The following is a 27074-nucleotide window of genomic DNA, read 5'->3' as shown; positions in this document are numbered from 1 at the left end:
GCGCCCATTATGGCAGGTGCTCGGAAATCCTGACGAAATTGGACGCGACGCGTACGCGTTCAGCCACCCGACCTTCGAGTCTTACCTCACTCCTCTCACTTTGCCATCCACCACCCATTTGACGATGCCTGAACCAACTATTGCAATCCCGGTTACTTCTGAGGACCCGAAGAAGAAGAAGGAGGAGAAGGAGGGTGAGGAGAAAGCTGATGGTAAGCTGAAGGAGGATGAGAAGGCGGGAGAGGATCTGGTAAGTACCACTGTATCTATATTGTTCGCGCCGACTGACTCGCCATGCGCTCATCGTTCAGTCGGAGGAGGACCTTCAGCTCAAGAATGAGCTAGAAATGCTGGTTGAACGACTCAAGGTACGCGACTCTCGCTGGCTCTACGTTGGCGCACCGCGTTCGCGTCACTGACAATGGACATGTTAAGGAACCTAACACGGATCTGTACCGACCTGCTCTGGAGACACTTCGGACACTGATCAGAACTTCCACGTCCTCTATGACATCTGTTCCGAAACCTCTGAAGTTCCTGCATCCGCACTATCCCGAGCTGCAGTCATTGTACGAGACATGGGCGCCCTCAGAGAACAAGGTGAGCTAGCCTTGCTCTCCACGCTATGCATTCGCAACTGAATCCCTGCAGAGCTTGTTCGCAGATATTTTGTCTGTGCTCGCTATGACGTACTCGGACACCGAGCCGCGAGGCACTCTCCGCTACCGCTTGCTCTCCGCGTCCCTCAAGCCCGCAGGCTCGCAAATCTCGGAACCGGGCTCATGGGGACATGAGTACGTCCGTCACCTAGCTGCAGAGCTAGGAGAGGAGTACAGTGCACGCATACTTGGCGAGTCGGACACCACCGCTGCTCTGGAGAAAGACTCGGAAGCCGCACAGGAAGCGATGAAGGCTCCGCAGGTCATTGGGAACATCGACGACCTCCAAGATCTGGCCATGGTGTGCGCGGCATTCTTGCTCCACCACAACGCAGAACCAGATGCTGTCGACCTCTTGGAGGAGTTGGAGATTGTTGACCGGATATCGGAGCTCGTGGACGAGAATACGTATGAGCGGATATGCCAGTACATGATTCGGTGAGTCCCACTCTGTGCCTTCGGTGCCCACCGCTGACGCGTTTCATGCAGCTGCGTAAATCTGCTACCCCCACCAGACGACCGCGCATTCCTCCGGACAGCACACAATATCTACGGCCAGCAACACAAATTCCCCCAAGCACTCGCACTCTCAATACGTCTCGGCGACCCTGAGCTGATTCGCAAGGACTTTAACGCCCCAGCAAACCCTTTGATGAAGCGTCAGCTCGCATTCATGCTCGCCCGCGCCCAAATCCCACGAGAATGGATCGACCCGCAAATGTCAGAGGATGGTGTAGACGAGGGCGAGTCAGAGTTGCCAGAGGACGTCGTGGAGTGCTTGAGCAATACACACTTGAGTGAGCACTTCCGGGACTTTGGCAAGGAGCTGGGTGTTCTGGAGCCGAAGAGCTTGGAGGATGTGTACAAGTCACATCTTGAAAACACAAGTGCGTCTTCCCTCTCACTTGACAAAGTAATACTGATGTTCTGCATAGGAACGTCTGCGGCTGCGAATGTCGACTCGGCGCGGGGTAACTTGGCTGGCACATTCGTCAATGCCTTCGTCAACGCTGGCTTCGGCAACGACAAGCTCATGGTCGAGGCCGAGGAGGGCAACAGCTGGATCTACAAGAACAAGGACCATGGTATGTTGAGTGCCGCAGCAAGTCTTGGTCTCAGTCTTCTGTGGGACACGGACGTCGGTCTCAGCCATGTCGACAAATACACCTACGTCCCGGAAGAGTACATCAAGGTCGGTTCCGCATACCTCTCACTTATGCTGATTTGTGAGACTCATGCTTGTTCCAGGCGGGCGCGCTCCTCGCGACAGGTATTCTCAACTGCGGTGTACGAACAGAAGCCGACGCGGCCCTAGCCCTGCTCGGCGAATACGTCGAGAACAAAGCTGCCTCGCTGAAGATCAGCGCCATTGTTGGTCTTGGTCTCGCCTACGTTGGCTCGCACAGGGAAGATCTCCTGCAGATGCTCATTCCGACCGTCAGCGACGATGGCATCTCGATGGAGATCGCGTCTCTGACTGCACTATCACTCGGCTTCATCTTCGTTGGCAGCGGGAATGGCGAAATCGCCAGTACGATCCTGCAGACGCTGATGGAACGCGAGGACAAGCAGCTTGAGGAAAAGTGGACGAGGTTCATGTTGCTTGGTCTGGCGCTTCTCTACCTCGGTATGTCGCTCGTAGCACTCTTGAGATGACTTATCGGCTGACGTTTTGCAGGCTTGCAGGACGGCTCTGACGCGACCATCGAGACCCTCAAGGCGATCGAGCACCCGATCTCGAAGCAGGCGGTCATCCTCGTACAAACGTGCTCGTACGCGGGCACGGGTGATGTCCTCAAGATCCAGGAGATGCTTCACCATTGCGACGAGCATATCGTAAAGCCATCGAAGGACGAGAAGAAGGACGGTGAGAAGAAGGATGAGAAGGATGCCGCGCCGGAGGAGCCCCCCAAAGACGACACCTTCCAGTCCTTTGCTGTTCTGGGTATTGCGTTGGTCTCGATGGGCGAGGAGGTCGGCTCAGAGATGTCCATGCGGACACTGAACCACCTCGTGAGTCTTACGCTTGCCTGGAATATGGTTTGAATTACAATGTCTTGCCCGCAGATGCACTATGGAGAGCCTGTCATCCGGAAAACGGTCCCTCTAGCCCTCGGCCTCCTCAGCGCATCAAATCCTCAGCTTCCCGTACTCGACACCCTCTCGAAGTACAGCCACGACAACGACCTCGCCGTCGCACTCAACGCGATCTTCGCCATGGGTTTGGTCGGTGCTGGATCCAACAACGCCCGGCTCGCACAGATGCTCCGACAACTAGCGGGCTACTACTACAAGGAGCCTGATTGCTTGTTCATGGTCCGCATCGCGCAGGGACTCGTACATATGGGCAAGGGGACGCTCACTATCAATCCGTTCTTCTCGGACCGCAACATCATGAGCAGAACAGGTGTGGCGGGTTTGTTGGCTACGCTGCTCGCGTTTACAGACGCGAAAGGCTGTGAGTCGACTCGTGAAGTATGAATGTGTCACTGGTGTTGATATTTTGCTTCCCAGTCGTGCTCGACAAGTACCACTGGATGTTGTACTTCCTCGTGACGGCGATGTATCCGAGGTTCCTCATTACCCTCAACGAGGAACTCAAGAGCTTCCCGGTCACCGTCCGCGTTGGTCAGGTGTGTAGTCATACTGTTTATTGCTCGACCCCGGCTCACCCAATTATGTGCAGGCCGTCGACGTCGTCGGCCAAGCCGGCAAGCCAAGAACGATCTCCGGCTTCCAAACGCACTCGACACCAGTACGGTTGGGCACGACGGAGCGGGCCGAGCTCGCGACGGAGGAGTTCATCCCCTTCGCGCATGTGCTGGAGGGCTTCGTCATCCTGCAGAAAAACCCGGGGTACGAGAAGGAGGACCAGATGGAGCTGTAGTTGCTATCAGTATAATTGTAATTCGTCGCATGAATCTAGCTTTCTCGCACCTTCGCATGGGCCCTCAGTAGTGTTCGGTCGTTCAGCAGCGTAATAGGTCCACTCCCAATACTGCTGCTGTTTTGATACTCGAGGTTGGGATTCGTGGATGCTTGAAGCTTCGGCCTTTGCCGTGGTGCCAAAGTGGGCCGCTCAAGATCCTCCCGTGGTGAAACTGCCCATTGCACGAGCACAATATGGTGCCATTCGACTTCGACTTGCACGACGCTGTTCTTGCTTCTACACTTCCACTTGGCTAGCTTGAGCCTGTAGTTACTGATAACCTTCAGCATCCACGATGGCTACAGTCTCGACAGCAAGTGCGTCTCAACCTAACGGAGTTGTTCTGCCTCAGGGAGACAAATATCGGGGAGCGGTTGTGGAGGTACGTCGACTCAGAACACCTCTGGTCATGAAAGGAGGTAACCACCTTCAACATGCAGGACCTCCAACTCCCGCCCGCCTTTGCGCTGCCGTCCGATGAAGCCATCTCACGAGCGATCGAGTCGGCTTATGAGCGAGACTTCTCGTACATCCCGTAAGTCACCTCTAATCTGCATTGCATCAGAACAGCATGCCTGAATGATACGCACACAGGGTACTCGACCGACACCGCAAACCTCTTGGCTACCTCGACGTTGCCGCCTTGAAGGAGAAGTGGGAAGCCGGGCAGGCTGCCCCTGTACGTCTATGTCTATGTCTCAAGCCCTTCTTCATGGCGTATCCTAACGCGCTGACGTTCCTTCCTTGCTAGGACGACAGGGTGATCACACACTTGACCAAATTCAATCGGTCGTCGTCGCATCCCTATACAATCATTACGCCGTCAACGCCGCTGCCAGAATTGGAGGAGTTCCTGCGGCACAATGTCTTTGCGATCGGTACGTTTCATCCTGAGAAGGAAGGCTGATTGTCAATGATGGATCTGTTGCACTCGTCAGTGACAGACTACAGTCGCAAGTTCGTGCTTGGGGTCGCAACAAAACAGGATCTCGACGTAAGCCGCCATATCCATGTCTTCCGATACGTTTGCGAGCTCAGCCCACTCGCTCTCACAGAACTTCGTGTCTCGTCGCGGTTGATTGAGCCGTTCTTTCGGATAGTGTGTTTCTTGTGCTCTACAGACTTCGCCACCTTTCTTGCGCTGTTCAACGAATTCAACGAGTAAATGCAATAGATGCTGCATAGAAATCTCCACAGCCCAGAGGAGTGATTGCAATCAACACAAGTACAAGTACATTGGAGCGAGGGTATGCATAGAGATTACGCAGCTGGGATATAGGCTCTTGGTGGAGCCCGCAAGCAAACGTGTGTAGACAGCATTATGGACCCTAGGATACGGCCTATTGGATAGCACAAGCAGCAAGTAACGACTGACTATGAATACGACTGACTACGAATACAGATGACGCACTGCCGACCGAAGGAACGATGGTGACACTCTGGAGTCGACTTCGAGATCTACTTAAATACCCAAAGAACCGTCAGTGGATGAGCGACATGAGCCGCCGCCACGGGAGCACGCCGAACGCTATTGTCGGCGCCCATGCAAAGAGCAGGAAGGCGACGTGCTGCGAGCCGAAAGGCGTGGGCGGACCGCGCCCGGAGAAGACATCGCTCAGCGAGGTGATTGCGCCGGCTATCTGGGCGAACGACAGGAAAGTCTCGAAGAAGAGTGTCCGCCACACGTCTGCACTGCGCCACGCGGGCGTTGACACCGCCACGTCCGAAGACGACGGCCGCTTGGGGTCTGTACGTCAAGTGAGACAGCGCGGGGGTCTCATCAGCCATGCGCGCGATACCGAGATGGCCAAACGGGGACCTACAGGTGTACATCGTCGGGCCTTCCCCTGCGCCGGGACCCCGCGCGAACTCGAGCTCCGGCGACTTCGTCGAGTCGGACGCGACGGACGGGCGGGCCCAGCGCATCGACCCGCTCGTCGTCTCGTCGTCGTCGTCCTCGCCGTCGTACACGAACGCGCCCGTCTCCTCGTCCCAGAACACGCCGCCGTCCGAATGGCCGTTCACGGAGTCGTCGCCGAGGTTCGTCAGGAAGGTCGGCGACGACGGCTGGCCGTACATGAGCGTCGGGCACACGTGCATGTTCTCCGGGCTCGTCCGCGCACTGCTCGACGACATGTGCGGCAGGAAGGACATCGGCGAGGGCGACTTCGTTGACCTGCTCGGGCGTGCATCTGCGGACGTCTGCCCCAGCGAAAGGTTCGACCCCGAGCCCGATTTCCAGGAGAACGGCAGGTGGTAGTGTCGGCTGTGGCGCGCTACGATAGGGCTGATGGGCGCGCGGCCGACGCTCGTCCGTCCATGGTCGGACGGTGTCCGGGACGGCACAATGTATATCATGTGTTCTGCCGTCGGGGTGGTCGACGTGGTCCTCGGGATCTCGTGCACGTCTGGGTCGAAGACGGCCGTAGCGGGAGTCCGGAGCTCGGGCTCAATGGGGGTGTCTCGCTCGGAGGACCGCGTCGAGATCCGCTTCGCTGACTGCAAGCGGCGCACAGGGACTGCGGTGAAGGCGTCGGCCTGGGAGGTTTGGTAACTGGTTGGGGGATGAGTAGATTGTTGTCGACTAGACAGTAGCAGGACGACAGAGGCACAAGCAAGCACTAGGGAGGGTATTGCAAACAGAAGGGGTATACCGGCATAACCCAGAAGACGGACCCTAGGGGGCAGTCAGCCATCCAAGATTTCGAAGGTCGATCACGCAGTGATATACGTACCATTCGTGGTGAGCGACATCACACTGTAAGCCGTCGGCCCCCTCGATTGCGTGGAGCTTGAGCGAGACAACAAGGCATAAAGTAAAGAATATCGCCAAGCAACCGACCATCACAGGCATAGACACAGGGTGCCACTCCAGGGAACGTTGGCTGCGTGCTCATGAGCACGCCGTGAATAAGTGGGCCAGTATGCCACTCACAAGTCTGCCACGCTTAGCTTTCCTCGGGAACGCACGATCGACAATGACGTAGAGACTGTCATGATGGCGCACAGGCCGGTCATAGCGAACCATGAGAGGGTCACAAGTGCGGCCTGCACTGTGTGAGGGTACATGGTGGTCAGTACGTATTATTCAGGCAGGAAAGTAATGAAGCTCACGTCTACAGAACCCAGACGGCATTGCGTACGGATTCATCTTCCATATCATGCCTGTATAGATTCAGCTGGTGGTCTATATGTTGGCGGATGCATGACATACCCAAGCAGAATACTACCTGCATCGCCGTATTGGCGATGGCGTACGTGACGGGTATCCAGTGTCCCCCCAGAGCGACGACAGAGTAACGTAGGACCACCAAACTAGTAAGAAGACCTGGGAGGGCATGAGTTCTCATGCCACGGAGCGACCACTGCCAGAAAGGAGACTGCTACGCACCCGAGAGAGAAAGAGCGAACCATGCAGCCTTCAACGCGTACGAGATCATGCCAGAGGTAGATGTGCGCTCACCGGGAGGCACGGTGAGGCATACCGGTCTCGACGAGGGTACGGAAGAAAGGACACGATAGGGGACAACGGGGGACAATGACAAGCGACCTGGGAAATTGCGAGCTTTCGGGACGAGTCCGGTGTAGCGGGCCCACGAAGACCGTCACGGTGGCGATCGCGCATCGGCTGCAGGCCAGAGCGCTTCCCCAATCACAGGATCACAGCGCGAATCTGGTTCTATAAGTTCTAACCTGCCTTGCTTCCGGCCTGCGCACAGCCCGGGGCGTTCAGTAAAGGGAACCCGCTGACCGCCGAGTCTATTGGCCGCGACGTGCCAAGATACACATATGGGCTAGCTTGGGGCATCCCATGCCAATCTGACGGGCCTCCAGATGTCTCCGGAGCTGGTAATGCAAGGAAAGGTATAGTCGAGTTTGCCGCATCACATCAACTTCGAAGCTCACAGAGATTGGGCAGCGCGTGCGACCATCGTCCTCAGCTTGCCGACCGACGCCGTCCGTATGTATCACCCCAATGACGCCTGCTCAGTATCGATACCAGGCCGAGACGTCGACGGGACGTGCCTCCACGACACTTATCGAGAAGCAGTCAGAATCACCTGAACGAGCCTGAACGGCCCAAAAGTCGTAAGTACCTTTTCTCCGCTGGCTTCCTCCTTCTTCGATGAGTCCGTTCCGAAGCATCTGAGCATAACTGCCGATGCTTCCGGATTGTGGGAATGTCTTGAACGTACCTATTAATTATACTCTGGCAGTTGCTGGCAGGGCAGCAGAAAGAGATTTGGAAAATCATCGGATGACGCCAGGAGAGTACGTGCCAGTGTCAATGCAACAAAAGTACCGTGTGCTTCAGCCACCTTTCGTCCCCCTTCCCCATGTCTGTTCTGTCTATTCGGCCCAGCCTCATTCTCCTTCGGAGATGAAGCCGGCAGTAGCATGAGCCTGGGTTGGAGTTCTCATAGTGTCTCTTCTTACTCTCAGGCTTTGTACTCAAGCGGAACCAACACAAGCCGCTGTCTTCGGGCCGACGTCGCTGGGCGTGCGCGGTGAGTAGAGTGATTCAGTCGACGGCCACCAACTCCGCTGACATTGTATACTATCTGTCTGACTGCCAACATCCTCGTGCACCTTAGGCAGTGTGAGCCCGTTGACCGGATCGGAAGCCAGGTGGGTTCTCCTGACTTCGAACTTCGAGTGAGCTTATGTGACAAGGTTTGACCGCACAAACCCCGGCCGCATTAACGAGCTGTGCTTGTCGGCCTTCCTGCCACCGTATTGACATACGTATCGGATCCAGCAGCCCCTCGTTCCGACTCTTCATCGGTATGGAAAATTATTGAGTGTACGTAGATTTCCACAGTCGGTGATATGATCTAGTCCTCCGCCGCTTGCTTGGTGTCCACTACGCCCGCAATGGGGTCGCTCGCAGCCAGCAACGACGAAGCTAGCACCGCAGGCTCTCCACGTCCCTGGCGGGACGCCAGGCTGCCCTCGCGTGACGGCGGATCGAGCACGTCTGCCTTTTCAGGCACCCAATCCATCGAAACTGTCACGTCGATGATGTTGGCCCCTATTCCGACGGGAAAGTCGAGTTCCTTCCGCGTCAGGACCAGCGTTGAGCTCTGGCCGATCGGAGTACGGGGATGTGGCATGTGGAAGGTGGGGATGAACCAGAACCAGCCCAGGAAGACCTGACGCGGATTAGTTGATGTTGTTTCCTGTGACAGAGAGCGCAGCTGACATACCTGACCCATGTAGACCTTGACGCGCACCTCCCGATCAGCATTTAGCACGACGCCTTGATCGTCTTTCAACGTCTGGGTAACGTCGCTGATGGACGTGCTCTCTGACTCGACATGTACATCGGTCACTCCATCCGATAGCGCTTTCTCGTCTTGCTCTTGCACTTCCTTTTCCGCATGCTGTCTTATCGTCTCCTTGAGTTTGCCCCACTTGTCATCTGTCAAAGGCTTGAGGACCCGCGTCACCACTTTTCCATCCTGGTATAGTTTCGGCATCAGCGCTCATCCATCAACGACGCCACTATGTCAGTAAGTAGGCGCAACGAGGCTCTGGCTCACCGTCTGAGTGTCCTCCTTCCGGTAGTCTTCCTCCCGCACCACCCCCAGGCGCGCGAACGGCCTGACCATCTTGCCCTTGTCCCATATGTCATCCTCGAAGACGCCCGAGAGCGCCTCGTCCCCCACTCTCTCGCTTCCCGGCTTGCGTCGCCCCATGTTCCCGCCGTCGTCGCGTGTCTGCCGCTCCCACCGTTCCAGCGTCTCAGTTAGGTCATCGTCGTACCGCGCGAGCGACACCCATATGCGCCCGCCTGCCCGCGACGCTGTCGCAATTTCGCCCTTGGGCGCTTTGGCATAGCTAGTCCGTTCGAGGAGCGCGTTGGCAGCGCGCATCAGGTTCACCTTCACACCAGACAGCTCGCGCATACGGATCGCGACCTGTGTGAGGCGGATTTTCGGCGGGGGGCGCTTCAGGACTCCAGACTCCTTTGACCAGAAGCCTGGCGGAGCTTGATGTGAGATGACAAGAGACCAGTAGTATAGCCACCTGCGCTGGCTCGGGATGCTGACACCTTGTTTCGTCTGCTGGGAGGGCGAAGTGGGGCGCCTCATCCGTTTCGATGTGTGCAGTTCAAGGACTCGTGTGAGATTCTCGGCGTGGTCGCCTTGAGAACCTTGCTGCTGCATGGCATTCATCCCTTCATCGTCGGTCATGTCGGGAGGTACGGGCGTTCCAGGCTCGGTCTGAGGAGGGACATCTTGTGAGTTATCATCCGAAGGCATTGAGTTCATAATTTGCTGTGCGCGTGCGGTCGCTTCATCCTTCGCTGTCTGACTTCGCTTGACCGTTTGGGGACTGGGTGCTTGGTCGGATGTGAGGAGGTACGCGCACGCCATGGTACCTGATCGTCCCTTGCCAGCTTATTGAAGAGCGGTTCACTCAGCTTCCAGCAGAGATATGTGTGATGAGGACCTCACCTTTGCAGTGCAGGACCGCGACTCGCTCTTTGGAAGGCTCTAACCATGCTCGTATCTCGCGGGCGACTAATGGAAGGATCGCCAGCGGTGGAGCGCTGCGCCGACCTGTTTTGAATTATCCATTGAGAGATCAAGAACTGCACGTACTGGTGGTCAGGAAACGGGTATCTGCTAACTCTGCCATCAAAAATACTGGCAGGGTAGCAGTTCTCTGCCACTGGGCAGAAATTGAACACCCAGAAGTTCTTGCCGTGACGATGCTCCAGGAAACGTTTGGCATCCTCGCGTCGGTTGCGATACAACGCTTCCAACCCGGATGCAGGGTACCCCATCACAATCACTTGCTCGGTGATGTAGACAAGGTCTGAGAGGTTCACGGTGTTTAGCCCGACATGGTTGCAACCCCAATAACCTGAAATCGACTCACCGAGGTCAATGTCCAGTTCATCGTCCTTATATCTAGCCTTGTCGAGGGAGACAAGACGACGAATGAAGTCTGTCATGGCCGTGAGTGTGAGAGGGTGTACAGGGACTCTTTAGGGTCATGCACATGGAGGAACGGAGGTATCCATTGTCTGCCAAGGCCACTGTTCAAGCTGGCACTGATGGCGCTGCTGTCACCAACGCCATGGCCGCTGGCGGAGACCGTGTGATGAAGTCATAGTGCGATGCCAAATAAGGCAGACGTAGTAATCGTCGGCAATGCCCGGTCGGTCTCCTTGAGTCCCATCTCCATGACCTGCAGCTGATTGTTAGTGCACATACGACTCTGTTGTAGGAGGACTTCTACCAGAGTAGGATCACAGATCCTGAGTCCTGACGCCCGCCGACAACGTCGTCAACAAGGTGAGTCACATCCCGGGCCAATACAATAGCCATCGATAATGATTACACACGCCCAAGGCTGGAAGGGGAACACAGGACCTTCATCTCGTATTCACCACAAGGTCGCTCGGATGGCGACGACTTTCGTACCTCTGTCTGAATTGTCGTTGTTCCCTGCGACACCCGATCAGGTGCTCGAATCGCGCAGACGTCATGCTCCCCAATGGTGCAGAAAACTCAGCATCGAGGAGTACCTCCTCCGGGATCAACTAATGGACGGGCACGAGCATGCCTCGGACAATAAGTTCATTACATGGTAAGTCATATTGCCTTCGATTGCGCAGGCGTTAATGTGTTGACGACCTCACAGGGTGCTGGCTCCCAGGGCAAATCCCACCACGCTGGACTTCATGTGCTCATGTGAGACGTAAGTCATTCCATAAGGGGCTGAAACTGAATTTGAATGAGATAGGTCGCAGCTTTCGCAGAACAGCGGTCGTGGCGCATCCTTCAGATCCATCCGGCGCGAAGCAAGTGACTGCCTACGCCATAGCGTCTGTGTTCACTCCACCAGAGAAACGCAAGAAGGGCTACGCTCAGTACATGATGCGCCTTCTCCACTGGGTCGTGGCTCCTCGCTCAGCTCTTCCCGTGTTTCCTGACGGCTGGGGTTCCCCGACAGAGGTCCCTGAGGGACTGGGTCTGCAGAGCGCGCAGTTCTCCGTGTTATACAGCGACGTCGGGAAGGAATTTTACCAATCTTGCGGTCCGATTGCTGAGCCAGGAGGCGGATGGCTAGCGAGCGGCGCTGTGGAGACGTCCTGGTACGCAGACAAAGCACCCAGCGGTACGACAACGGGACCTACTTCGCCTCACATATGGCTCTCTGAAGACGATGCGAAGCACGTATGGTCACTGGACGTGCCATTCATGAGAGCGGATATATCGGAAACGGCCAAATCCTCAGGCCACACTGCGTTCTCGTTCTTACCGAACAAAGGCGTCGGCGCTTTCGTTGTACAACGCACCATGAGCTTCACGGCGGATGATGCACCTGTGCTCCCTTTGGACACGTGGGGCGTACTCTTGCTGCCGAGCGCAGTCGTTGGCGTCGATGAAGTCTTCGCGGATCTGGACAAACAGCCCACATACGCTACGTGGACGCTGGACACCTCAAGTGAATCGTCACGCGTCCTGGTCACGACGCGAGTGCGCGCCTCGAGGGAGACCTTGCCTGGCTTGCTCGAGGTGCTTGTGCACTTCGCGCGGAAGGAGAACATCCAGAAGATCGAAATCTGGGGACTGCCCGAAACGTTGCAGGCAGCCGCGAGCGAGTCGGACTGGGAGACATCGGCAAGGACAGATCATCTCTCTGCGTTCAAGTGGTACGGGAAGGAGGGCGAGAACGAGGTGGAGTGGGCGTTTAACGAGAAGTACGTGCTCACTTTTATGGCCTCGATATCACAGAATCTGAGATAGTAGCGAGATAGGTTCTGCTGGTGCTGAATCTGTATCACACGTTGTACACGTCACGAAGGATGAGGTATAGCATTGTGTAGGCGTATAATCGTGAGGATGCCGCATGCAAGGCGATCAGGCAGGAGCAAACTGGGTGATGACGCTCACAGGTTCCTTGTACTGGGCGATGGGCTTGAAGGCAAGGTCATGCAAGCTGTTGAACGTGGCAATATGAGGTCGATACACACACGTCAAGTGATCTTATGTAGTACATACCCGAATGCAGCCGGACCGCCGCATGCCAGGCCTTCTGGGGTAGTGGTCCACTTAGGATCGGCCGCCATGGCGATGACGGTCACCCTCAAGCCATACCTTGCTCTGTCGTTCAGCAGTGGTTGTTAACTTCCAGCACTACAACGACTCACCGGTAATCAGGAGTGCCAAGAGCTGTTCCGTTCTGCGAGTCCAGGACAGTGATGAGGTCCGGCACAGTAGCCAACATCTACAGGGGATAAGGCTCAGAGACACGGACATGCTGAGTTCAGGATGCGTACCTTCTGCTGTCCGTCTGGGGTCGCCAAGTACGCATACAGGTTCTCATTCTGGAACGGTATGATGAGGCGGTCATCCGGGCCATACGCAGGCGCGGGCGCGTTTATGGAGCCATCATCTTCTTCCTCGTCCTCCACCAAGGGCACGATAGTGACTTGACCCCAGGTGAAACCCTTGCGTACTTCCTGCTCATCAGCATCAGTATCTCCCATAATCTGATTCGAAGAAGGAGAAACATACTCTTTGCACGTCCACAATCTTACCAACGAACAGGCAAGCGCCGTTCTGCAATTCTAGGATTGCGGCGGGTATAGCCTTCAAGTCGTTTCTCCTTCTGCAAAGAGCGACTGCACGACCAATGTGCCACGCTTGCGAGACACTGCGCGTAACACCTTTCGCACCAGAGTCAGTGTCATGAGTGACGTTCGAGCGACGCATCGAGTACCATATTTTTGGCAATTTAAACGGCTCAGAGGAGCCATGCTAACACCGCTTCTAGAGCCCATTTCTGTTGTTGCACTACGAAGGACAGTCTCAATCATCTTGGGCGTGCTTGCCGAGGGCATGACCTGTGAAGTGAGGTGAGATAATCTAGTTGCCGGATGCCTTATTACCTACTCACCACCGTGTTCCCAACGCCGTCAGATATTGCACAAGGCCAAAGCCCACCGGGGATATTGAATGCACCAGGCAGCGATTGATACATCTGGAAACATCGTTGAGTCAGCTACAGGACTCTCAAGGAGAATGAATCGTAGCCTCGGCGTACATTGGGATAGGCGCGGCCCATGAGATCAGCGTCTAGAACTGTCTTACCCATTTCCGCGGCGACAAGCATAGGCTGTATGCCGTTTCCTCCTCCAATCTCATCGGATATAACGCCTGCGAAGTCTTGCAGGTTCATATACGTCATCAATCTACGAATAGACGTGGGTATTTCGTTTCCTCCTTGTACACGCTCGATCTTAACATTCGACGCCCCGTCAATGCCTTCCGAGATGATGACAACTATCTGACCGCACCGAGACGCTAGGAGATCCCTAAAGCACATCGTCAAGGCGGTACTGCTCAATGACATGACAGCACTCACCATAAACATGCAGCGCAGAAAGATCGTATCTTCAGCGACGTCATCCGGATCGACGACCTGATCAACGGTCAATACTACTTGTCCGTTTTGAGACGGCTATACTAACAATGATCTCTTTCCCGTCGCGCAGGAGTTGGCGAGCCATGAGGTACGGTGGGTATGTTGTGCCTCCCCCGCCTGTGCCCAATATTCCGCAGCCGTCTGCGATCCACTCTGAAGAAGAAGATCATTAGCTCGTAAAGCGATAGAGAAAGACAGGGCAACGCACTGAGGTCCAACTCAGATACACTCCAAGAGCGATCTTGTCGAACTTCAGGCGTATAAGTTTCAATGTCTATAGTTGCATCCTCCCCAATACTATCGGTGAGGACCGTCTTGTCGTTCTCTTCTATGTTGGCCACGTCCTGATCGTTTATCTGTATATCAAACGCGGACATGGAGGCCACCGCTTCGGGTGCCAGGTCACCCGCAGCTTTGACGATGATCCTTGTTGCTTGGTTCGTCACGTATTGCACAGGGAGGTTAGCGACCTCGACGATCTTGACAGTCGCTGTGTGGCAACAGGTCAACACAGTGCGCCATACTGATGGTTTCATCTATCTCACCTGGGTCGGCACCGCCTTTGATGGCCTTCTCGATCGCTTGAGCCTTGATACCTTCGATGACTTCGTGTATATCGCGACCTTGCAGTATCTCTATGGTGTCTATTTCTCCGGCGACTACAACGGCATGACATGTTCAGTCAGCGCGCTGTCCGCAGCATTCATTAAACTAGAACTCGCCCTTGGCCATTGCCGCACCGACAGCGTTCGCAACTCCAAAGTAAGGTGGGCGTACGATTTCCCCGACTCCAAACAGTTGCTCTGGCGCGATGATACTGCCACCACCAACTAAGAGAACAGTTATGTCTTCGGGAGATGTTTTCATTCTTGACGGTTGTGATGAGTAGCGTAACACGACATGCACATGATCACATACTTATCGATAATTCCCTCCAGCTGTTTCTTCATTGCCTTGCTGGCCTTCTCGACGGTGTCTGGGTCAATACCGGTAACGTTGTTTTTTTCTCCCAGTTGTGCACGGCCACTTGCGACAACGACATCAGTGGTAGTCAATACGTCTCCCCCGAACACCTTCGCGTCCCTTGTAATATAGTGTCCCACGGAATCGGGACCGACAGTCACGCTGCGCCCCTGAGCCGTCTCAGACACCTTCACACGGGAGCCGCCACCCAGGCCAATGGACTGGACATCCGCCATGGCGAAGTTCGTACGCACCCCGCCAACTTCGATGAAAGACGCTGCCTGTCGCGGGAAGCCGGATGGCAGAAGCACGCCCACATCTGTGGTTGTCCCACCAATGTCAGCAACAATGATCGACTTGCGTTGCTGTCCCGTCTGCTTCTCGTCAAGACCGGCTAGAAAAGCGGCGCCTCGCATTGAGTTCGTAGGTCCCGACGCGAACGTGCGGATAGGTAGTCGTGCAGCGGACGCCGCAGTCGTGAGAGTGCCGTCATTCTGAGTGAGGAACAGGGGGCACGCGAGATTGAGGGCCTTCATGGCTGCCTGGAAACCTCGAATGGTTCTTTGAGCGAAGGTGAGGATTGAAGCGTTCAAGATGGACGCGTTCTCGCGCTCGAGGAAGCCGACTTGTCCAACTAGTAGGAAGTATGAATCTGTCAACAATACTGCTGTCGCGGAGAAGGAAGCACTGACCGTTACGCGAACAGACAACGTTAACTCCGTCTCCTAATGCGCGTTGAACGATCTCGGCAGCGGTTTGCTCTTGCTTTCCATCGTTATCCAGGGGTGAAAATACGCCGCATATGACAATCTGACAAATTCTAGCTTGCCTGGGAGTTTGTGACAGAGGTCAAAGAACCCTCACATTCTTGAGGCCTTGTGCCCTAATAATCTTGCACTGCTCTATCACCTGATCTTCATCCAAGGGCAGGACTTCGCGACCATCAACTGTTGCCCGAGGTGAGAATATGACACGTCAAGTGAAGGAGGACCTGGTACGAACTCTGTAGACCGCCGTCAACATATCCAACATACCCTTCTGTTAGAGCACGCAGACGTGGCGGGAAGTCGACGAATGGCGGACACTGCTTCGTATACGGTCCACACAGGCGAATGACAGCAACCTTCGCTAGTCGTCGTGCATCCGCTTCGAGCACAGCGTTGATGAAAGCAGTAGTGCCGATGCTAAGAGACGAGACCGACGTCACTGCTGTGTCTGCACGCTCCAATATTTCTCGGACAGCATTCTCGATTCCTTGAGAGACTTCTGGAGTCGTAGGTGCCTTGAAATGCGCGAGAACCCCGCGGTTTGGTTCGTGTAGGCGTGTCAAATCGATGAGCACGCCATCCGTATTTGTACCTTTCAGAATTTGGAACTTGGTGGTCAGAAGCATTTACAAAAGCGGGCAAGATCAGCATGAGAAGTACTAGTGTAGGCGTCACGATTCAGGCTCCCGTGCGTGCGTGAGTAGACGGATACACAGACTCAACTGCTACGCCGCCGCATGCTCCGAGTGCCACTGTCAAGTTTGCAGTCTCGCTGATGGATCAATGTCCACCGGTGATACAGAGGCTTGCGTAGCAGCTGAGTTCTCCATCCTAAAATGGGCCAGAAATCTCCGTAGACTTTTGCTTGCCGAAGACAAGGACAAGTGGTCGTGCTGCTGAAGCGCTAGATGTGCACGGCTTCCATTTTTGGATATAACGCATGTGGCCCGAGATCCGATCGGTACTCACCGCCAACGTCGACCCCGATGCGCAACATGACGGAGATTTTGAGCTTGTCGACGAACGGATAGCAGGTGGTGCTCAACCTCGATATAAGAGAAACCTTATCACTAGAATGAACTGACGAGGAGTCAGGAGTCAGGACATCGATGCGGTTCCCCAGATAAGCGTTTCGCAGGACTGCCGCGATAATCCAAGCAAGCCCAAAAACGAGAGTATCTCTTTTTGGTCAGTAACGGATACTAAAGCAAGCCATTGGTAAATTCGTCTCGCTTGCGCAATCATTTCGTATAAAACATTTGATAAGGCAGCGCTTTACAGTACATACACCGTTTCAATACGTCTTTTAACACCCTGCACGGAACACCCTGCATGTAGTATAACTTTCATTTTACCGGAGTACTGCCAGTGGACGGAAGCCCTTGGGGGGCATGCACAGCCCCGTATTTTCGTCGCACAGAGCTAGTCTGAGTCGAAGTGTGGTTCCAAATCACGCGAACTCAGAGATGACGCTCTGAGGTGGTTTGTACTTTGCGATCGGCGTGAACTGCACTTGGTGCAAACTGCGTACGCGAGGAGTCAGTGGGGTGGTCGCCATTAACTATCGAAGGAAGAGCGTACCCAAACGCGGAAGGACCACCAGTGGTCAAGCCTTCTGTTGTACTCGTCCATTTAGGGCTCGCCGCCATAGCTATCACAGTGACGCGCAGACCGTAGCTGGTACAACAACTTGAGAATGTGACTCAGAACCGATTGCACGACAATCGACTCACCGATAGTCAGGCGTTCCGAGTGCTGCACCATTCTGTGAGTCAAGCACAGTGATCAAGTCGGGTACGGTCACGAGAATCTACCACAGATATGTCAGCCGCGTGTTGATAGCCCTGGTACGTAGTAGAAATACCTGACTGCTGCCATCTGCCTTCTCCAGGCACGCGTACAGGTTCTCATTCTGGAAGGGTATGACGAGGCGGTCGTCTGGACCATACGGAGCAGGAGCACTCCCAGAAGCAGAATTATTTTCTTCTTCCTCTTCCATGAGGGGCGCTATCGTGACCGAGCCCCAGGTGAAGCCTTTGCGGACTTCCTGAACGTCCAAGAGGCATAAGCGCCAGGAAGCTTGAGATCATGCAAGCGATGATACTCACCCTGGACACATCCACGACCTTGCCGACGAACAGACATGCACCATTCTGAATCTCAAGGATCTTGGTAGGGATACCCTTCAAGTCATTGTTCTTCCTACAGAGTGCGACGGCACGTCCTAGGCGCCATGCTTGAGACACACTATGGGTGATACCTGAAGCAAGCGCAAGGCGCATCTTAACAATTGTGTCATTTTGAAGCAAGCGACAACTTACCGAAGTCCTGACAGGTGACGCGCTTGAGAGGCGGCATGGTCAAACCGCTTGAAGATCCCAACTCGGTAGTGATTGTACGCAAAATTGTCTCGACAGACATTCTATTGCTGGCACTTGGCAGAACCTGGCGAAGGATCAAGTATTACTATGTCGTCAGCGGCAGAGACCGGTAAGCTTACAACGGTGTTGCCAATAGCATCTGAGATAGCGCATGGCCACAGCCCACCTGGGAGGTTATAGGCGCCGGGAAGACTGTTAGACATTATCAGTCGCCAGTCATCACGCAGAAGATATGTGCCTAGCTTACGTCTGGTACAGCTGCGACGTCAAAACGGTGAGCGTCATCATGCAGGTTCACTTTGCGAAGGTAACATACGTTAGGGTACGCCCGACCCATGAGATCGGCATCTAATACGGTCTTGCCCATGGTTGCTGCAACGATCATGGGTTCAAGCCCGTTTCCGCCACCAATTTCATCAGAGATCACGCCGAAGACGTCGTCGTCTAGTTTGAGGCCCATGTAGGTTGTCAAGGCACGTACTGCAGCCGGGAGCTCAGTTCCGCCTTGCAGCCGCTCGGACTGCATGGACATGAGCAACGATCACAGATGTGCGTGGCAAAGACGGTATACGCACTGAGACACTAGGTGATCCCTACGAAAGCTGTCAGGAAAGTCGTTTCTCAACGCGCATCGAATGTGATCTCACCATAAACATGCAGCGTAGGAACCACGCGTCCTCCGGGATGTCCTCGGGATCTACGACCTGCCAATCCGTCTGATGGATGCCACAGCGAAGAGACAAATTGACCTACGATGATCTCCTTGCCATCGCGCATCTTCTGGCGGGCCATGAGGAAGGGCGGGTAGGTCGAGCCTCCGCCGCCGGTGCCCATTACGCCGCATCCCTCCGCAATCCATTCTGCATTACACAGCTTGTGAGTACAGCAACACGAACGCAACGTATATAAAACCTCACCGAGATCGAGCTCAGACAAGACCCACGATCTGTCCGCTCTGATAGTCGGCTTATATGTCTCGATGTCGATGCTTTCTGCCTCAGCGACGTCCCCAGACGCTGTCTTGTCGCCTTCCTTGTAGTCGTCTTCACCAAGGTCTTCCAGAGAGTCGTCAAGTGTGCTGACAGACGCGACTGCCTCAGGAGCCAGGTCACCGGCCGCCTTGACGATGATACGGGTCGCTTGGTTAGTCACATACTGCGCAGACTATCAGCAACCTTGTATATCGTGTTGACGGAAACACATACTTGCACCGGCAGGTTGGTTACTTCGACGATCTTGACGGTGGCTGATACAACATTGGAATAAATCGGTTGACGACGCAAGTTAGAACCTACCAGGATCGGCGCCAGCTCTGATCGCTTTGTCGATAGCCTGAGCCTTGATGTTGTCTATGACGTCATGTATGCTTCTGCCCTGCAGAAGCTCGATCGTGTCGATCTCGCCAGCGACTGCAGAGTGTCATTCAGCGAAGGAGTGGAGAAATAAAGGAGGTCGCCTACCTTTCGCCATAGCCGCGCCAACGGCATTTGCCACGCTGTAGTGCGGGGGACGTAGAATCTCACCTACCCCCACGAGATGATCCGGGGCGATGATACTGCCACCGCCCACGAGCAGTACAGTCACATCCTCAGGAGAGGTCTTCATCCTGTAACGCAACGCGTCAATACATACAAGACATTCCGCCATATTGCCACATACTTGTCAATGATGCCCTCTAGCTGCTTCTTCATGTTTGCCACGGCCTTCTCAACGATGTCCGCGCTGATACCAGCTACCGCGTCTTTCGTCCCCACTTCCGCACGACCACTAGCAACGACGATGTCCGTGGTCGTCAGAACGTCACCGCCGAACACCTTCGCATCTCGAGTGAGGTAATGCCCGACCGATTCCGGGCCGACAGCAACGTGGAGGCCCTGCGGTGTCTCATACGACTTGACGAGCGAGCCTCCGCCGAGGGCGATGGACTGCACATCCGCCATAGCGAAGTTCGTGCGCACGCCGCCCACCTCGATGAACGACGCCGCCTGGCGCGGGAAGCCAGACGGCAGGAGGACACCGACGTCCGTCGTCGTCCCTCCGATGTCCGCGACAATGGTCGACTTACGCTGCGCGCCTGCGCGGGGCTCGTCCAGGCCCGCGAGGAACGCCGCGCCGCGCATGGAGTTCGTCGGCCCCGAGGCGAAGGTGCGGATCGGGAGGCGCGCCGCGGAGACCGCGGTGGTCAGCGTACCGTCGTTCTGCGTGAGGAAGAGCGGGCAGGAGAGATTGAGCGCTTTCATGGCCGCTTGGAAGCCGCGGATCGTGCGTTGAGCGAAAGTCAGAATAGAAGCGTTCAGGATAGTAGCGTTCTCTCGCTCGAGGAAGCCAACTTGACCAACTGGAAGAGAGAAAAGTCAGCGTCGCGGTGCGAGGGCGTCATGAAGACAGAATACCTACCATCGCGTGAGCAGACTATGTTCACCGTCGGACCCAATTCGCGCTGCATGATCTTCGCCGCCTGGATCTCATGTTTGCCCTCACTGTCCAAGGCAGTGTAGACTCCGCAGAGCACCACCTGCAAGTTGGCCTCAGCGTCAGATTCGCAACAATTTGGCTGGAACACTCACGTTCTTCAGTCCCTTCTCTTTGATCAGCTTGCACTGTTCGATGAGTTGTTCCTCCTTGAGTGGTCTGATCTCGCGTCCATCGACTAGTCTTATCAGTATGAGAAACCGGGGGCACAGCAGCAATAAGACTCACTCTCCAACCCGCCATCAACGTAACCGACATATCCCTCGGTCAAAGCGCGCAATGGCGGCGGAAAGTCGATGAACGGGGGACACTGCCTCGTATACGGACCGGAGATACGGACGACGGCGACTTTCGCAAGCCGCCTCGCATCCGCCTCGAGTACAGCGTTGATGAACGCAGTGGTCCCGATGCTCACACAGGAGACCTTCTCGGGAGGAACGGACGCGATCGTGAGGACCTGGCGCACGGCGTTCTCAATGCCGTCCGATACGTTCGGGGTAGTAGGCGCCTTGAAGTGAGCGAGTACCCCGCGAGTGGGCTCGTGCAGACGAGTCACATCGATGAGGACACCGTCGGTGTTCGTTCCTGCGTATTCGTCAGTCAGCTTGCATCACGGTTGAAATACACATATGGAAGAGAACATTCGCTATACGAAATGTCACTCACCTCCAACGTCGACGCCAATACGCAACATGGTCAGGGATAGACTCGACTGTTGATTCTTGAGTGTCCGGATGCTCGCGATCAAGCTGATGGAGCCGCTCTTTCGTAGCAGCTATAAATCCCTCGGTCTTATCGGCACGATAAGTGCAAGGCCGGTCTACATAGGAGCCCATGGTGATAAGCTGGGTTTCGCGCTCGTAAACCGCTTAGGCCACGCTGTCCTCCGACCAAAATCCCTCCGAGGATAAGCAACCTCCTCGGTGACTCAGACTCGGCCCTTCGTCTGCTTATAATTAACGGTGAGTATTTGAATAGAAAAAGCCTCAGTAGTACACTTTGCTCACATCGTGGAGGTATACCGCTACACTCCGCGGGGAGCAGTATTTCCTCGGAACTTTCTGACCAATGAGTCTGATCCTCGCACTGCATCGCAGATGACCGACTCATTAAATGGCAATTGTGTTTGCCAATATCTTTGCTCGAAGTGATCGGTTTATTGTGCCTCAGTGCGGGGGGCCGGGAACGTATGTAGAACTTGGCAGGCACGACGATCTGGCCACCGTCCAAGTTTGGTCCAAGTAAGTTACAATCCCAATACGCCATGTGGCGCGGTATAATGGCACAGATATTCCAAGGAGGAGGAAGAGGAGGAGGAGGACACTGGAGACAGACCGGCTTGTGCGGAGTCGTAACGTTGTAAGTTACCGTCGTAAAACCGTGTAAATTAGGTAGATAATTGAACATAAGTAATTATTTTCTCGTCCCTAACATCGAAAGCCAGCCAATCAGAGGCCACCCCTTTCGATGTTAGGCTGCCTTCCATATGTCATTTTTGGTATTCCGCTTAATCTGCACGGTTTTACGGCGGTAACAATGTTAGGGTTCCGCACAAGCCGGTTTGTCCCCAGTGGGGTATATGGGTGACGATTTCGTGGAAAAATACTTACTTTCGCACGACTTGTTGCAATTGGCGCCCGGCGGACGTGCTCGAGGCGGCCTTGCCAAATCGGGATGAACATCGCATTTGGCAGGTCCGCTGTGCCAGGAGGTTTTCCACCTTATTCTCTATGATGAAAAGTCTTTCTTTTAAGTCTAATACACTTCTATTACATGTGTTACAATATCTGCTCCTTTCGGTACCATGAGACCCGCAGGAGGCTCATTGCGCGTAGACAGAGTTACCATAATTGGCTAATGATTCCACATTAGGCAATTGTCCAGCCACCGAAGCCGCGGGATCAGGTCAACAAACTACTTGCTCCTGCTATGTAAGTTACAGTGTTAGCACAGATTAGCACGTCTCACAACCTGATGTGCCCGCTGTGCTACATATATGATTGCAACGCGATGGAGTAAGGTGCGCGATGCTCAAGGTTCCACATGTACTTAGAGTACGGAGGGTCAAGGAGCTTAAAACAAATAAAATAAGTGCTAAGCAATGCTTACTTAATGCGTCACAGTTGTGGCTGAGAATGTCACGCCGGATGAGGTAAGAGCTCGTCACTATGTGACACCGGTCAGTCAGCGACTCGCGCCGCCACCGCGGCCGGTCGAGAGCAAAGCCTTGTCGGACACCTTCACCAGTGTTCCTCTCTTCGGACCTCTTCCACTCCTTTGCGCACAGCTTGCTAGCGGATAGACCCCTTGAGCTTCATACAACCTCAAGAACCTCATACCTGAAACATGGCTTCAGCATATTACGAGTTTTACCGCGGGTCTTCGTATGTACCACCAGCTCTGTCTGCAGGTTCTGGGGCTGACAGTGCAACTTCTGTATCCAGGATCGGAATGGCATTGACGGACTCCCTCGATGAGCTGATTACGAGCGGCGCCATCACACCACAGTTAGCCATGAAGGTCTTGCAGCAGGTCCTGTGGCGTACCCACTCATACCATGCCCATGACTGACAAGTACGCGGTCTTCAGTTCGATAAGTCTCTCGCGGATACCATGGTCAAATCGGTCAAGAACAAGACTACTCTGAAGGTTCGTTGCTTCCAATTGCCTCTCCGTACTGTGTGGCTTATGGCGTCGGTGCACGCAGGGCCACCTCCACACATACCGCCTCTGCGACGATGTATGGACGTTCATCGTGAAGAACCCGACGTTCAAGATGGAGCAGAACGAGCTGGTGTCCGCGCCCAAGATCAAGATTGTCGCATGTAAGAACGGTGACGCCATAGAGGCTGGCAAGAAGTGATGGCCACCCGCGCTCGGCGTTTCTCCCTTCGTCGCATCGTTCCGTGTTTGCATGAGGCCATACCGTATGTACTGCTGTGCGCATTAGTGAGCTTATGTATTTGCATGTATCATAGGTCGTGTCCTAGACGGAAGACTGTATGGACTATATCTGGCACGTCAGGATGGCATGGCGCCTGCGTGTTTGATCGACAGCCAACTCGCTTTTCTCGGTGCTTCCATCCTCCGGTAAATTGAGAACTCAACTCCATCGCGCGCCACAGAAGGAATGTCGTTGGGAATGGCACTGTTTGACCGGCGGAGCGCCGCTTTTTGCGACCATGCGCTCGGTATTCGGCTGGTCTTCATACTTACGTCGTGCATGCTGTGGCACAATGTGTCGGAGTGAGGCTGCCAGGCAGAGACGCCTTCTTGGATGGTAATGCCGTCTCTGCATACGTCGATTATGAAGACGTGCGAATATATGGAAACCGAAAGGTGTGTCTTTATCGTCTCCTTGCCCTGGCAGTCAGCCATACGACTTCTCAGACACCCCCGACACACACAGGTGAGTACAGCCGTGGCCAACCAGAGACGAACAATGTCAGCGGCGCTTCCTGTGCAATTGACAAGGTCACCTTGAGGTCACCATACAATGCCCGTTTTCGGGAAACCGGCGTCTTCGGACACACGGGCTCTGCAGTCACCTGTGCCCCACGCATCTCAGTGACATCGCGTCCGACCGCCACAGCTCGCCTCTCGAGGATCCACACACACCGACGCCATTCCTTGCCCGGTCACGAAAACGTCGCAACTACGGCATTCATGCAGAAGTCCATGCGCGAAGACATGCTGTTTCGGTGTCTCGGTGTCTCGGAGCGGTGTTTGCGAGTGCGGCGTGACTTCGTTTGAGGGAATGGAACAACTCTGGGCCGGGTATCAGTGTCAGGTCTGACGCATGACGTTGGAATGGTCGACACTTATAGCATGCGAACTCAATGCAAACCTATTCAGCTGTACCGAAGGAGGTCGGCTCGTCTTGAAAGGAGAGGCAATACTTCTAAGAAACATGCCCTCGTATGCCTAAATGCAACCCATGAGTATGTGAGTGGCACATGCGACAAGTCGATGCTTGCGCTGATCCACCGTCAGTGTGTAGATTGTCACCGTCCGAATGCGTATTTGAATGAAGCCACGAGGGGACATGAGCGAATGAGGTTGCATCTCCGAAGGCTCGTCAAGCTTACTGAATTCAACTGCTAGCAGCGCACATCGCGGTGTCTTCTAGAGATTCTGACTGGTCCTCGATGCAATTGTAGGTGTTTTGAACTACAGCAAATACAGAAAGGATTTGACTCCGAGTCCACTATCGCTACTTGCTCAGACATATGTGTTATTTAATCGAACATGTCCTCGTTGGCGCGCCGCATCGTTGCAGACAGGCAGGGCAAGTTCTATGATAGCCAAGCAATTATGTCTAAGTGGAGACCAATACCGGGCCCACGTCATGTTGAACGGACAGGTTAGAATAGCTCAGGATGGCATTTTGTACGTCCCATAGATTGCGCTGAGGGGCGTAACAGCGACTACAGCCGCAACATGAGCGAGCTAGCCTCTCGAGCCAGATGTACGTTTCAAATACTACGTAGACAGTTCCTTCAACCTTCGTGCCTCAGGATATCCTGGTCACGACTCAGCGAGCTAGAGATGAACCTTCTGAATTTTTGAGCGACTCGGTCCCAGCGGATCCCGACAAACTTCACCGCTGGTATATCACATTTAGGTTTCATTTTATCCAGGCATCATGCTGAAGTACGAATCGGAATCCTGACCAACAGCGAGACGCAGGTGGAACGGGTATCATTACCTTATTAGGACACAGTGACTCGTCGCGTACACAGAGGCAAATAACGCGGTGTGTGGGAACGCGTCTCGTCACGCTCCCCTTACGCGACCGCGCCCGGATCCGCGTCTTTCTTCCTGAATGCCACCTTTGATTTGACCCACTTGACTATCTGCTCAAACCCATGCAAGCACTATTCATGTCTTCACCACCGTCGACGCCATCGAGGCCGACGCGGGTGCGCCAGTACGGCACGCTGGGCCACCAGCCACTCAATTCATCACCGCTCGCGTCCTCGGACGGGTCCTCGCCAGCCTCCTCGCCCGGGGTACCTTCATATGCGCGGCGACGGGCGCAGTACAAGTCCACTGAGCACCACTCCGTCAGCTCTCCGTCAGCTTCACGAAGACACTCGCAGCGGCGGCACGTCAAGCTCGGCGGGGACCTCTTCCAGCCAATGACCGTTCAGGCGTCCACCTCCACCTCGGCCGTTCCGACGGAGGAGGCCCCGCGGAAAGCATTCCTGCGGGAGCGGTTCAAGGCGCGGTGCGTGGAGCGGGCGCAGCGGGATCGTGAGCGGAAGATCAAGGGGAGACGGAACGCTATGAGCGAAGCGAGCGACGAGGATGATATGATGGACGACGAGGGAGAGGAGGAGATGATCAACGATGAAGTGCGTGAGGATGTGCATGAGTCGACTGTTATGTAGATGGGAGCTGATGCACGATTGGCGTGCAGTTATTCCGCAGGCTGGTCGCGAGCGGGAAGCGGAAAGAGCAGCATGCGTACCGCGTCTCGTACCAGCGTGACGTTGGCTCGTCTTTTGATCCTGTCCTGGAAGAAACGGCTGAATGGGAGTACGAGGTTGATGGTTAGCTGCATTCAGGGGCTCCGCGAGCTTGATTAATGCTGATTCTTAATTTCTGCCGTAGACCCGCAAGATTCCTCTAACCCGTACGACCTGGAGGATGAAGAGCTCGCAGCATACGCGGAGGAGTACGATCTGCATCTCGAAGACCTCAATCCGGATGACCTCTTCACCTACAGTGATCTTGATGATTATCCTTTTCCAGAAGAGGACATGACTGCAGCTGCACCAAATCAGGGCAGCGAGCAAGCAGAGGCCGCAGATTCTGCTCAGGATGTCGACGTCGAGATGATGATGTAACTTGTATCATATTCGCTGGAGGTTTCCCGCTGCTTTGTTCTGATCGCAAGTGTATTTGTACCCAGGATAACGTGTCATTGCTATCGTAGAGTCCATGCTGTATCCTGATGCTATTACTGGAACGAAGAAGCCCAGGCTGTCGATGCGTTTGGCCGCCAGATCAAGGCCTTGGTTCTCGCTCACCAAACCCGGGATCTGAGGCCTGAGCGCCGAGCGATTGCCTGATTACATCCGGACGGACGCAGCTGACAGCGCTCTTCCTACTTGAATTGAATCGTTCTAGAGTGAGTCCTACGTTCTACTCTCGTCTTAGCTCCCGCTCATTTGAACCAGAATCACTCGTAACTCGCGGCCCACTTCAGACCAATGCCCGATAGTGCGCCAGGGTTGAGATATGCGTTCACGCGCATTCCGGGCGTGTCAGGCTACTATTTCTGTCATACAGTCTCCCTTCGTACTTTTAATGCCTATGTGAGTTGCTCTGCGTGCTCACGCGCTCACCGCTCTTAACATAGGCACTCTGCGTCTGCACTAAGTCCAGACAGAACTAGCGAGCATTCTGGTCAACACCGGCCACCAAACCTTGCCTAGTAGCCGTGCGATGT

The 27074-nt window shown here is 54.7% G+C and overlaps 9 protein-coding genes across 9 annotated transcripts; 5 read left to right on the top strand and 4 right to left on the bottom strand.

The window, feature by feature from the left end:
* Nucleotides 1–124: 124 nt before the first annotated feature.
* B0H18DRAFT_876111 (26S proteasome regulatory complex non-ATPase subcomplex Rpn1 subunit) lies at nucleotides 125–3546 on the top strand (the record flags this gene model as incomplete). The annotated part of the gene is made up of 11 exons (XM_048040473.1): nucleotides 125–250; nucleotides 312–368; nucleotides 436–600; nucleotides 652–1097; nucleotides 1149–1546; nucleotides 1595–1851; nucleotides 1908–2286; nucleotides 2338–2672; nucleotides 2727–3117; nucleotides 3174–3292; nucleotides 3346–3546. 11 exons carry the CDS (start codon nucleotides 125–127, stop codon nucleotides 3544–3546), a joined length of 2874 nt encoding a protein of 957 aa, XP_047893793.1.
* Nucleotides 3422–4752, top strand: B0H18DRAFT_1005261 (uncharacterized protein). The gene is made up of 7 exons (XM_048028551.1): nucleotides 3422–3542; nucleotides 3599–3970; nucleotides 4029–4123; nucleotides 4183–4267; nucleotides 4340–4466; nucleotides 4527–4582; nucleotides 4644–4752. The coding sequence occupies exons 2-7, from the start codon at nucleotides 3884–3886 to the stop codon at nucleotides 4665–4667; spliced, it is 474 nt and encodes a 157-aa protein (XP_047893792.1). The 5' UTR covers nucleotides 3422–3542; nucleotides 3599–3883; the 3' UTR covers nucleotides 4668–4752.
* A 317-nt stretch (nucleotides 4753–5069) lies between these two features.
* Nucleotides 5070–7028, bottom strand: B0H18DRAFT_1118792 (uncharacterized protein; the record flags this gene model as incomplete). Its single annotated transcript, XM_048033848.1, has 7 exons — nucleotides 5070–5335; nucleotides 5412–6265; nucleotides 6324–6473; nucleotides 6524–6641; nucleotides 6703–6753; nucleotides 6803–6916; nucleotides 6980–7028. The coding sequence occupies 7 exons, from the start codon at nucleotides 7026–7028 to the stop codon at nucleotides 5070–5072; spliced, it is 1602 nt and encodes a 533-aa protein (XP_047893791.1).
* Nucleotides 7029–8105: 1077 nt separating this feature from the next.
* B0H18DRAFT_330822 (phosphatases II) lies at nucleotides 8106–10681 on the bottom strand. Its single transcript, XM_048037630.1, has 6 exons — nucleotides 10477–10681; nucleotides 10197–10413; nucleotides 10050–10144; nucleotides 9132–9991; nucleotides 8796–9050; nucleotides 8106–8741 (listed from the first exon to the last, which is right to left on the bottom strand). The coding sequence occupies exons 1-6, from the start codon at nucleotides 10550–10552 to the stop codon at nucleotides 8424–8426; spliced, it is 1821 nt and encodes a 606-aa protein (XP_047893790.1). The 5' UTR covers nucleotides 10553–10681; the 3' UTR covers nucleotides 8106–8423.
* An 83-nt stretch (nucleotides 10682–10764) lies between these two features.
* Nucleotides 10765–12598, top strand: B0H18DRAFT_932906 (uncharacterized protein). The gene is made up of 4 exons (XM_048041744.1): nucleotides 10765–10895; nucleotides 10953–11190; nucleotides 11245–11301; nucleotides 11354–12598. Exons 2-4 carry the CDS (start codon nucleotides 11006–11008, stop codon nucleotides 12351–12353), a joined length of 1242 nt encoding a protein of 413 aa, XP_047893789.1. The 5' UTR covers nucleotides 10765–10895; nucleotides 10953–11005; the 3' UTR covers nucleotides 12354–12598.
* On the bottom strand, nucleotides 12468–16390 carry B0H18DRAFT_1118789 (hydantoinase/oxoprolinase; the record flags this gene model as incomplete). The annotated part of the gene is made up of 18 exons (XM_048033847.1): nucleotides 12468–12546; nucleotides 12609–12704; nucleotides 12758–12834; nucleotides 12887–13069; nucleotides 13125–13276; nucleotides 13330–13453; nucleotides 13507–13590; nucleotides 13654–13848; nucleotides 13907–13924; nucleotides 13975–14031; nucleotides 14081–14187; nucleotides 14243–14524; nucleotides 14580–14693; nucleotides 14775–14902; nucleotides 14953–15631; nucleotides 15690–15807; nucleotides 15862–15944; nucleotides 16000–16390. 18 exons carry the CDS (start codon nucleotides 16388–16390, stop codon nucleotides 12468–12470), a joined length of 2967 nt encoding a protein of 988 aa, XP_047893788.1.
* Nucleotides 16391–17214: 824 nt separating this feature from the next.
* Nucleotides 17215–21311, bottom strand: B0H18DRAFT_1118788 (hydantoinase/oxoprolinase; the record flags this gene model as incomplete). Its single annotated transcript, XM_048033846.1, has 21 exons — nucleotides 17215–17287; nucleotides 17346–17441; nucleotides 17498–17574; nucleotides 17629–17811; nucleotides 17873–18024; nucleotides 18086–18209; nucleotides 18265–18337; nucleotides 18393–18403; nucleotides 18462–18665; nucleotides 18721–18738; nucleotides 18793–18849; nucleotides 18899–19005; nucleotides 19063–19300; nucleotides 19351–19391; nucleotides 19441–19554; nucleotides 19606–19751; nucleotides 19805–20483; nucleotides 20543–20660; nucleotides 20713–20795; nucleotides 20846–21202; nucleotides 21284–21311. 21 exons carry the CDS (start codon nucleotides 21309–21311, stop codon nucleotides 17215–17217), a joined length of 2979 nt encoding a protein of 992 aa, XP_047893787.1.
* Nucleotides 21312–22800: 1489 nt separating this feature from the next.
* On the top strand, nucleotides 22801–23693 carry B0H18DRAFT_1005238 (transcription initiation factor IIA gamma subunit). The gene is made up of 4 exons (XM_048028550.1): nucleotides 22801–23001; nucleotides 23062–23149; nucleotides 23207–23266; nucleotides 23325–23693. Exons 1-4 carry the CDS (start codon nucleotides 22964–22966, stop codon nucleotides 23478–23480), a joined length of 342 nt encoding a protein of 113 aa, XP_047893786.1. The 5' UTR covers nucleotides 22801–22963; the 3' UTR covers nucleotides 23481–23693.
* Nucleotides 23694–25500: 1807 nt separating this feature from the next.
* On the top strand, nucleotides 25501–26469 carry B0H18DRAFT_954617 (uncharacterized protein; the record flags this gene model as incomplete). Its single annotated transcript, XM_048042281.1, has 3 exons — nucleotides 25501–25974; nucleotides 26040–26172; nucleotides 26234–26469. The coding sequence occupies 3 exons, from the start codon at nucleotides 25501–25503 to the stop codon at nucleotides 26467–26469; spliced, it is 843 nt and encodes a 280-aa protein (XP_047893785.1).
* Between the last annotated feature and the right edge of the window lie 605 nt (nucleotides 26470–27074).

This window comes from Fomitopsis serialis (assembly GCF_022376445.1).
Source record: "Fomitopsis serialis strain Sig1Antser10 chromosome Unknown B0H18scaffold_30, whole genome shotgun sequence".
Classification (NCBI taxonomy): Eukaryota; Fungi; Basidiomycota; class Agaricomycetes; order Polyporales; family Fomitopsidaceae; genus Fomitopsis; species Fomitopsis serialis.
This window is presented reverse-complemented; position numbering and strand designations above follow the sequence as displayed.

What these genes read in the sequence shown, in the direction of transcription:
- B0H18DRAFT_330822 (XM_048037630.1), bottom strand. Translation starts at nt 10,552, where the DNA reads ATGACAGACTTCATTCGTCGTCTTGTCTCCCTCGACAAGGCTAGATAT. An exon ending in TGAACTGGACATTGACCTCG is followed by an intron (nt 10,414 to 10,476) that starts GTGAGTCGATTT and finishes TGAACCTCTCAG; the next exon opens with ACCTTGTCTACATCACCGAG. An exon ending in GGAAGGAGGACACTCAGACG is followed by an intron (nt 9,051 to 9,131) that starts GTGAGCCAGAGC and finishes AAACTATACCAG; the next exon opens with GATGGAAAAGTGGTGACGCG.
- B0H18DRAFT_1005261 (XM_048028551.1), top strand. Translation starts at nt 3,884, where the DNA reads ATGGCTACAGTCTCGACAGCAAGTGCGTCTCAACCTAACGGAGTTGTT. An exon ending in CGAGACTTCTCGTACATCCC is followed by an intron (nt 4,124 to 4,182) that starts GTAAGTCACCTC and finishes ATACGCACACAG; the next exon opens with GGTACTCGACCGACACCGCA. An exon ending in GCACAATGTCTTTGCGATCG is followed by an intron (nt 4,467 to 4,526) that starts GTACGTTTCATC and finishes TGCACTCGTCAG; the next exon opens with TGACAGACTACAGTCGCAAG.
- B0H18DRAFT_1005238 (XM_048028550.1), top strand. Translation starts at nt 22,964, where the DNA reads ATGGCTTCAGCATATTACGAGTTTTACCGCGGGTCTTC. An exon ending in GAGTTTTACCGCGGGTCTTC is followed by an intron (nt 23,002 to 23,061) that starts GTATGTACCACC and finishes TTCTGTATCCAG; the next exon opens with GATCGGAATGGCATTGACGG. An exon ending in AGAACAAGACTACTCTGAAG is followed by an intron (nt 23,267 to 23,324) that starts GTTCGTTGCTTC and finishes CGGTGCACGCAG; the next exon opens with GGCCACCTCCACACATACCG.
- B0H18DRAFT_932906 (XM_048041744.1), top strand. Translation starts at nt 11,006, where the DNA reads ATGGCGACGACTTTCGTACCTCTGTCTGAATTGTCGTTGTTCCCTGCG. An exon ending in GACAATAAGTTCATTACATG is followed by an intron (nt 11,191 to 11,244) that starts GTAAGTCATATT and finishes ACGACCTCACAG; the next exon opens with GGTGCTGGCTCCCAGGGCAA. An exon ending in TTCATGTGCTCATGTGAGAC is followed by an intron (nt 11,302 to 11,353) that starts GTAAGTCATTCC and finishes GATAGGTCGCAG; the next exon opens with CTTTCGCAGAACAGCGGTCG.